This window comes from Pavona decussata, unplaced genomic scaffold (assembly GCF_977016875.1).
Source record: "Pavona decussata unplaced genomic scaffold, jaPavDecu1.1 SCAFFOLD_149, whole genome shotgun sequence".
Taxonomy (NCBI): Eukaryota; Metazoa; Cnidaria; class Anthozoa; order Scleractinia; family Agariciidae; genus Pavona; species Pavona decussata.
In genome coordinates, this window is record NW_028145561.1 from 415001 (window position 1) to 425000 (window position 10000).

The window sequence follows — 10000 nt, forward strand, 5'->3', positions numbered from 1 at the left end:
TTCATGCTTTGAACCGACAACGTTAATTGAAATAGCTGTATATCGTTTAAAGAACAGGGAAGTTGTTATAAGTGTCCCTGCGAGTTCTTTAATATCTTTTGGTGTTGCCGTTTCGACAATTGGAACGATAATTCAGTTTCGATCAGTAAAATCGATAGCCCTGATTCAGAAATCGATAATTATCGATTACTCACAACGTAATCTTCTATCGATTTTTATCGAATTTCGAAAAAATTAATGGATTTTTATCGATTGTTATCGAATGCTATCGATTATCGATATTATCGATTGACTACCCCGGGTTAAGTGCCACCGTTCAGCGAGCGTAAAATAATGAAGTTACTGCGTGCAAACTTCCGCTTCGATCCCTCTCCCCTAGCCACAAGAACAATCTTTACGCTTGAAATGTCGAATTTTTTCCCGAAATTATGGTGTGAGAAAGCCTTTAATATAGATGAATTGCGGACTTATAAAATCCATACTCGATCGCACTTGAAGATTTGTCATGGAGAACGACACCATGTGGCGTCATGTGGCGCCAGTGACGCCAGGCACATGAGCGAAACACTTCCCCCTTCACGTATTCCGGTTGGTAACGCTTCTGAGCCCATAGTCATTTTGCCTTTCCAAGATGTCGGCGTTTAAACGACTTCAGGTTTAACATGGTGAAGCATTCGAAAAGAACGGTTTTTTATACAGTCAAATGGAACTCCTTTGGACTCTGTGTAAGCACTGTGGCGTGAGTGCTAATCATTCGTGACGCTTTTACAATATGTGTTGATACAGCTCGTTGTTGTTGGCACCTCAACAAACAAGGATTCATGCAATGAAAGGGCGAGTGAAGAAGCTTTTCTGGTTGTTTCTCTCTGTGACGATTGTAGGGTGCCTTTTAGTGATTATTGCCTTTCAAATCGATTTCAGACATGTACACCTTTTTTCGCTTAACAAGCTTAAAACAACAGAAGTCGTGGATAGCTATTATGTTAATCGTACGGGTAAACACTGCGATCTTCACTTCGACTGGGGTGAAATGTGCCCCAAGTTATACACAGAGCTTGGAGGGAGATGCGACTTGATCAATGGAACACTTGACTGTCCTGATATTCGCAACAAAACAAACTCCACGCAACGACAATCGCAGCTTGTCATGACACGGATGTTACGCATATTCGATCTCCTTGCTCAGAAGCATAACATTTTCTACTGGATCGCACACGGCACTTTACTGGGTGCTGTAAGACACCAAGAATTCATTCCCTGGGATCACGACATCGATATTCATGTTCCTTTAGAAGATTACGTTAAATTCTTCCAAGTTGCAGCGAAGGAGTTACCCGAGGATATTTTCTTTCAAAACTGTATAAGTGATCCGGAATTGATGCCAAGCGATCAAACCATTACGGAAAAACATTTACACAATCACAGTATTGTTGGGATATATCAACGGACATGGAACCCAAGACTAAGAGACAGAAACAGCTGCTACAGATACTGTTTTGCTGCTGACTGTAAATGGCACGATGGTCTCATGGTTGATATTTTTGTTTTGCCTCATGAAAGCCACTTGGTTTACCCTTTGAAACAAATGGCGTTCGAAGGATTTCTCTTTCCCATTCCGAACAACTGGAAGCGGCAGTTAACATCTGAGTATGGTCTAAATTGCTTTCATATTCCATCAGAGCCAAAGCTGGATGACAATAGATTGGACCCGTTACATGGCTGCGAGTCGCTGACAGGCTAATGGCCGTGTCATTTTCAAGAGCGTTCTGAGGCGTAATAGATAGTTTGCGAAAACGAAAACGAAGCGAAACGAAATGGTTATCCTAGGTTTTGTAAAGCTCAAACTTCGTAATCATTTTTATAACAATGCAGTACGAAGTTAGAGCTAATAAAACAGTACAGAACCTGGATTAAAAATAAAGGGCCAGTTATTAAAACAGAGTTTAAAGACAATCAGTGGGCCTCCAAATCTGTTTATAAGTGGTTTATCTTAACTAGATAAATAGTTTTCTAGTCTGGGATGTAACCCTTCTTGTTACCGTCGGCAGTAGAGAATGTTTGGATATGATTATGGTCAAAACAGCGTCTAAACTGTCTGATGATAACTGGGTAACTGACCCAAAGCGCTCAGTATGTAAATTTTGAAACGTGTCAAATGTGATGCCCAGCAAGTCACGGTGATGTGCACTTTCCATTTTATATCGCGCATTATGTCTTCAATCATTTCGCAAGGTACCATTTTGACTCTTTTCGTTTCAACGTTGAATCGAGCGGCGAAAAAGAAATAGTCCCTGGTTGCAGTATCGTTTTATCGCTATTGAAATAATTTCACGTAAGCATTTGGCAAAAGCAAGCCTGGAAATTGCAGCTGATTCCACGGTGTATCATTGAAATGTGTACAAGCAAAGATATGTATTTTCCCTGACGACAGAACGAAGCATTCAGGCACTGGGAAGACGTCTCAATACAGAGTTTACAAATTAAAAAGAATAGAAATACATTACTTCTCTCCTTCTGTTACTTAAAAGAATATACTCATCGAGCCATATGTCGAGCGTACGCGCTCTAGGCATGGAATGAGAAACATTATACCGCTGCAAAGCGGAGATCTTTGTCATCTTGACCTCGATCAGTTAACACAACCGAAAATTTAATACTGCGGTCACATCTTTTCAAACTACAGCCAGACCTGTACGGACAGTTTGTCCCATATTTCGTCCCCCACATTTACTGTAACAACACCTCTATTATTTTATTCGTTACTTCAAATGTAATTTCTTTTTTTTTTTTTAAAAACCTGTATTTAACGTCCACAGACTCCATATACCTTTAGAGGTGTCTCGCGTCCAAGCGGTGTAGCGCGTCCGGTTTAAACTGTAGATACCTGAACCCTTATATCAAATTAAAGCTTATAGAGCTGGCTATTAAACTATACTAAGAATTTCGAAATAAAATGCATTGCCAAAGTTTTAGCACTGTTTTCTCGAATCAATTTTTTCACTTGGAGGAGAGTGACACTTTAAAGAGCTAAAACTCAAAGGGAATTTGTTCGTTTGCAGTTGAAATTTGGACAGTAGCTAGTTTAACATATAAACAACAAAAACGTGTCCGCGAATTCTTTCTTTCGAAATATTTTTTTTCCCGAGAGCGATTTTTGTACGATCACTCCACATTTTCTTTATCCTATTTCGAAAATGTTCTGTAACTTTTTACTGCGATTGAATATGTCAAAACGCAGACAATTTTTTTTTAGCGCTTTGGGTCCCGAAACTGAGGAGCAAATTAAATTAGCGAAAAACAAAATTTCGCTTTGACTTGTAGCTTTCAAAAGGTGATTCGGACGCTCGCACTTAGAGGTCGTAAAAACTTCGACAACTTACTTTCTTTCAAAATTTTGGTATAGTTTAATAGTCAACTCTATTAGCTTTAATTTGATATAGGGGTTTAGGTATCTACAGTTTAAACTGGACGCGCTAAATCGCTTGGACGCGAGACACCTCTAAAGGTATAAGGTAACCTTAATTTACTATTGATACAGGTAGACACAGTGTACAAAGACACCTGCAAACCTAAGATTATGTTAATTTGGCCAGACAACAGAAGAAGTTGAAAAGGGACTGAAAATGAACTTCATTTTTTTCAAACAGACTAAATCCCCGGTAGTCAGAAATTTTCATCGAACTTCTACTGAATGTTTCGATAAAATACTCTGCTCTGAGTATTCAATGTTTGTTTGGAAATACCAAACGATTCGAAAAAAAAAAAAAGAAATATTTCGGTTTCGTAGTGATGTTAGGACACGAGCTGTCACGCCACAGTTGCCTTGACCACTATGGCCTCTGTCTGAGTAGTAACCTTCCGAAAAATAAGATAAAATAGACAACAGTTTTCAATCACCTGCCATCTACAAAAATAGACGAATCTTCAGTGTTATCTCAACTTAATTGGATTAAGGCTAATTTCTCTGAAGGCAGTGTGACCTACAAGGCTTTGAAACCGTGCGCGAACGTGATTTCGCGCTTGTAAAATTCGTCCACTAAATAGCCAAAAATAACTGACTTGTAGGATCGCTTTGTACTACCAAACAAACATCAAATACTTTCAAAAGCCTCAATCGCGATTTTCTGTACAAATTCGATGAGAATCTCTATCTGCCGGGCATTTATATTGGTAATTGAACTGAGTGGAGTGCAATTTGGTCTCAAATCATACGCGTGATTTCAAAATCAAACGAGCGCGATAACGCGAGTTTGATTTGAAATCTCAAGTATGATTTCAGACCAAAATTGCACGACACGAAGTTCAATTACCACTTAATTACATCCATTTTGAAATCCCCCAATATTGCCCAAAAAAGTGTCTAAATAAAAGATTTCAGCCTCCCCCACCCAGAATATGTTATATTTAAAAAATCAATTTGATTGGTTAATTTAAATAATCCCGCTTTCTCATTGGCTGGTTAAAAAGATGCGATTTAGAGTCTAAAATGATGCGATTTAGAGTCCAAAATGGTGCAATTTGGAAATAAATCGCACCATTTTGGACCAATCAGATTCCAAGGATCACCAGTGATTTCAAAATGGATGTAATTAAGTGTATGGTGGTATGTACCTCAAAAAAACGCAAAATTTTCGAGTATTGGTTAAAAAAATTTCCTATTGAATTTCAAATCTTCAATGCTTTGTTCTCATTTTTAGAGGTGTTTTTGTTCTAATATCTGAACGAAAAAAGATATATTCGAGCTCAAAGAAGGTGATGTTGGTTCGTTGCCATGGTAACAGGTTTGTTTAGGCGTCACTCTTGGCGTCAAAAAGGGGGGCAAATTATCGGGATTTGCCCTAAATTTGCCGCCACTTTTCTCCTCTGGGTGACTGGGACCTATTATGATTATCTGACCTCGTTTTGATGTTGTGTGAACGAAATACCGCCATTTTGTTTTCCAAAATATTGCTACAATCTGCTAGAAATGCCAAAACCTAAGTTTGCTTCGCAAAGACGTAAGAAACGTAAATTTTACGGCAACAGATTCGTCAATAACAATAAGGAACACCGCGAGGATGTAGGAAATGGTTCTGATGGGCTTGAAGATGAATTAAGATCGCCGAATACTTCAACTGCCTCAACAGCTGACGATCACGAAAAGGGAACTCTGTCTGCCTCTTATCGGAAGCTCAAAGAGGACACCGAAGAAAAGAAACCAGCAGTTGAACCTGATGAAGCATCGACTTCCAGTAGTTTGCCGGCGATTACAGGCTTTAGGTTCTTTGATATGGAAATTCTGTGCGATGTGTTCTCCATGTTGAGATGTCAACAATGTGATCAGCTAGATCTCCTGTTTATGGAAGACGAAATAAATAGGAAGGGCTGTGCCTCGAGTCTGCGTTTATTATGCGAAAATTGTGGCTGGAAACATTCGTTTTATACCTCCAAACAGCAAGGAAAAAGCTTTGAGATAAACAGACGAATTGTTTATGGCATGAGAACCCTTGGAAAAGGGCATACAGGTGCAAAAAAATTTTGTACTTTAATGACCATGCCCCCACCCCCTGCGGCAAAAAATTATTCGAAGATTTCCAGCGTCATTACGTCTTCTTTGCGATCTATTGCTAAAGAAAGCATGAGCAAAGCAGCTGAAGAAGTCAGAAATCTGAACGAGCAAAATGATTCTGCTGGAACTGAGCCTATAAATTGTGGTGTGTCTTGTGATGGGACATGGCAGAAAAGAGGATTTTCATCAAGAAATGGTTGTGTAACTGTCATATCTATTGACACAGGAAAAGTGCTTGATGTTGAGGCCCTCAGCCAGGCATGTAAGCAATGTGAGTTACATGAACATTTAGATAAGAACAGTGAAGAATACCAGAGATGGAGAGCAGACCACATTGCATGCAAAGCCAATTTTAAGGGCTCTGCTCCTGCCATGGAACCTGAAGGTGTTGATCGTATATTTAAGCGATCTGTGGAACTTCACAACTTGCGGTACACTGAATATTATGGAGATGGTGACAGCAAAAGCTTTAGCAAAGTAAAGGATGTTTATCAAGCTTCTGGTTTTATTGTTAAAAAAAAAGAGTGCATTGGTCATGTGCAGAAAAGGGTGGGCGCAGCGCTTCGTTAGTTGAAACGTGAAAACCCAGGCCTGGGAGGAAAAGGCAAGTTAACCGATGCAACAATCGACAAGCTCCAGAATTACTATGGAATTGCCATTCGTTCCAACGTGGGGAATTTAGCAGGAATGAAAAAAGCCATCCACGCCAGTCTTATGCACTGTGCTTCCAGTGAGTCCCGCTTACTTCACGACCATTGCCCTCCTGGCAGCACAAGCTGGTGCCGGTACCAGCAAGACAAAGCGAACAAGACAAGCCTCTACAAACATGGACTTGGACTTCCCTTGCCAGTTATTGCTAAGCTAAAACCAGAATATGTGAGACTAAGTGATGATACCTTGCTTGAGAAGTGCTTGCATGGGAAAACCCAAAACCAAAACGAGGCACTGAATGGTATGGTATGGCAACGCACCCCCAAGGAAGTCTATGTCGGTAGAGAAATTCTTGAGATGGGCCTCTATGATGCTGTTGCATACTTCAATATGGGTGCTTCTGCTGTTTTGAAACTTTTTGATGCTCTGGGCATACCTCCAGGAAAGTTCACAGAAGCTGGATGCCAGCAACTGGATCAGACACGTGTTCACCTGGCACAGAGAAAGAGCCAAGGGGACACAAAAAGAAGAAGAAAAGTTCTTAGGGGCAAAAGAAAAAAGAAAGATGACAAAAGAAAGGAGGCAGAAGGTCCCAACTATGCCCCTGGACAGTTTTAAACATTTTAAACCTGATATTCTGTGTTGAAATTCTTGTTAAACAATTTTGCAAACTTTTAAAGCCTTTTTCTCAAAATTTAGAATTTTGCGAAACTGCAAAAACTGTAACATTGATATTTCTGTGGGGATTTGATGGATTTGTCTCAATTTTTCAGTGAAATTAGTGTATATAGTGTTGCATACAATGAACTACAATTAGCCAGTTTGGTCTAAATGGCTCTTTAAATCAGAATTTTGAATGTTGAAGTTTGTGTAAGTTTTTGCCTCTTGAGAAATTGACATTGTAAATATCCAATCTAATAGTTCAGTATGGCATTTTTTTAGTTTATTGTATAGTACTGCCCCTAAAAATTATTCCCTAAAAGTTTCATTAAGTTCTGTTGAAAACATCAAGAGTTAGGACTGTTATAGTGGAGGCAGCTTACAGCAGGTAAAGCCCCGCCCCTCTGGTTACCATAGCAACATAATTGGCATACAAGTACATAAGTAGACTTGTATTGTGGTCTAGATTAAAGATGCATTGGTTGCATTTTGAGAAAAAGCTTCACAAAAAAGTTCATTTTTTTTAAGTGTCGAAAAACTTGCGAATCATATACGGTATGCTCGCGCTTGGAAAATTCGTCCACTACAAAACCCAAATAACTTTTAAAATCGCTAGGTATTTGCAAACAAACATCGAATACTCTCAGAAGTGTTTCATGGTGGCTTTCAGCATCTCAAGTTAGAGCCAAGCATGCCAAGTACGCTAAGTATCGCAAGTCAAGCTCCTCAAGTAAGCCAAGCATATACCTAATAGCATCTGAAGGAAGCCAAGCATCTCAAGTGAGCCGAGCACCTCAACCTGACGCCAGGCATCACAAGCGAGAAAATGGTAATCGAGTGGCTTTAACATCTGTAGCATGAAGCATTCCGTCTTATGAGGGGAATGACAGTGATTTCAAAGAATGCTCGAAACGGTAAAATAAGATTTTTTTTCTGTTTTGAATGGCAGTTATGGGAGGTCATATCATTCAAAAGTGAAAAACGTTTGAATGCAGAGGTCCACACAACGCAGGAATTAAACTTGCTGGTAATTTTGCCGGATCTCTCTTGTGAAAAACCTCGTGTCAGGCGTCACTTGAACGTGAAAATACAAAACTGAATGCAAGGCTGGCACTACGGCAAAAGGCAGATTTATAAGTGGCCAATATTTCGACTAATAGAATTAGTCTTTATCAGGGCCAGAGCTATACTGAAGGAAAATATAGTAAAAGCTCCTTAAATTAAAGTTTGAAAAATACCTGGAAAAAAATGATTGGCTAGTACATGATATGAAGACAGCGCACTTGTAAATAACAAAAATGTAGTAACGGCTCCTAAAATTGAAGTTTGAAAAAATACATGGGAAAAAATGATACATGACATGAAGACATTTTTTCCATTTTTATTTTTTCAAACTTTAATTTTAGGAGCCGTTACTATATTTTTGTTATCTCATATTTACAAGTACGCTGTCTTCATATCATGTATTAGCCAATCATTTTTTCCATGTATTTTTCAAACTTTAATTTAAGGAGCCGTTACTATATTTTCCTTCAGTATAGCTCTGGCCCTGAGGCAGACTAATTCTATTAGTCGAAATATTGGCCACTAATAATTCAAAAGTGGTACAAGCACACGATTGGTGATCGAGAACGCGAACGCTATGGTTGAGATTATCGATTGGCGATCGAGATTGACGATCGCTATGGTCGAGATTCACGATTGGTGATTGAGAATGACGATCGCTATGGTCCAAAACACGATTGATGATTGAGAACACGATCGCTATAGTCGAAAAAAAAAATTGATGATCGAAATTGTCGATCCCTATGGTTGAGAATATCGACTGTCGATTGGTGATCGAGAATGTCGACCAATAGATTGAGAATAGCGAGATTGGTAATTGAGAATTAGAAAGGACTGGAAACGAGTAAGGGACAATACACTCACACTTACATCAAGTAGTAAACGAATTTTCGCGCCTTCGAGAGAGGAACCCAAGCTGGTGACTTACTTTTGCCCATTTCTCTCTGACTCTATGTGATACGGATTTCCTGCAACAAGCTTTGCGAAACCGAGAGCAGATCTTCCATAAGTTGCTTCAGTTCATCATTGGCATTATTTTGTATTGCAATTGCTATAGGCCTTATCACGGTTTTCGGCGCCATTTAAATGGGTAGGCAAACAGGCTTGAAAAAACAGTGTTTGTATGGAAATCCGATGTCAAATAATTTTCATAAAACATCGCTTCTGAAATATTCATGAATTGGAAACTTTTGGCACTAGGAAAAGGATTTTAAGAACAAAATTGGAGGGATGTAGCTGTGACAGAAAGCGTTCAGTTGTGTTTTGAACTTTCCATACGTATGTCTGTATTGCGAACCAGCCGTGAACTGCTACTAAAAACAGTTCGCGGGAAAAAATACAGGGAAATGTATGGAAAGTTCAAAACACGACTGAACGCTTTTTGTCACAGCTACATCCCTCCAATTTTGTTCTTAAAATCCTTTTCCTAGTGCCAAAAGTTTCCAATTCATGAATTTTTCAGAAGCGATGTTTTACGAGAATTATTTGACATCGGATTTCCATACAAACACTGTTATTTCAAGCCTGTTTGCCTACTCGTCAAAATGGCGTCGAAAACCGTGATAAGGCCTATTGCATGAACAACTTGAAAATGATCCTCTAGCCTTCTCTCTAAATAGTGTAAAGGAATAGAATTAAGTTCATCATTGAGCTCCTTATACACCTCATCGAAGCACTGCTTCATGGAGTCTCGACAATCTTGGTCATCGGCGCATTCGGCGGCCGCCATCTTGATCACAGGTGGTTACTATTCTATGTAAGTGTGAGTGTATTATCCCTTACTCGTTTCCAGTCCTTCCCAATTCTCAATTACTAATCTCGCTATTCTCAATCTATTGGTCGACATTCTCGATCACCAGCCGACAGTCGACATTCTCGACCATAGGGATCGACATTTTCGATCATCAATTTTTTTCGACTATAGCGATCGTGTTCTCAATCATCAATCGTGAATCTCGACCATAGCGATCGACATTGAAACAAATAATAGCATATACATGCACTATAGTGTACACTGAAATAAACTTTAATCAGGTTGAATCCTTTATTGGAAAGAAACTCTCCTATCTTGTAAAT

At 39.2% G+C, this 10000-nt stretch overlaps 2 protein-coding genes across 2 annotated transcripts; both read left to right on the forward strand.

Moving 5' to 3' along the window:
- The first annotated feature begins 295 nt into the window (after nucleotides 1-295).
- Nucleotides 296-1953, forward strand: LOC146466241 (uncharacterized). The gene has a single exon (XM_085127581.1). The coding sequence runs from the start codon at nucleotides 827-829 to the stop codon at nucleotides 1739-1741; it is 915 nt and encodes a 304-aa protein (XP_084983707.1). The 5' UTR covers nucleotides 296-826; the 3' UTR covers nucleotides 1742-1953.
- A 2970-nt stretch (nucleotides 1954-4923) lies between these two features.
- On the forward strand, nucleotides 4924-7683 carry LOC146466242 (uncharacterized). Its single transcript, XM_085127596.1, has one exon. It carries the CDS (start codon nucleotides 4967-4969, stop codon nucleotides 6116-6118), a length of 1152 nt encoding a protein of 383 aa, XP_084983722.1. The 5' UTR covers nucleotides 4924-4966; the 3' UTR covers nucleotides 6119-7683.
- The last annotated feature ends 2317 nt before the right edge of the window (nucleotides 7684-10000 follow it).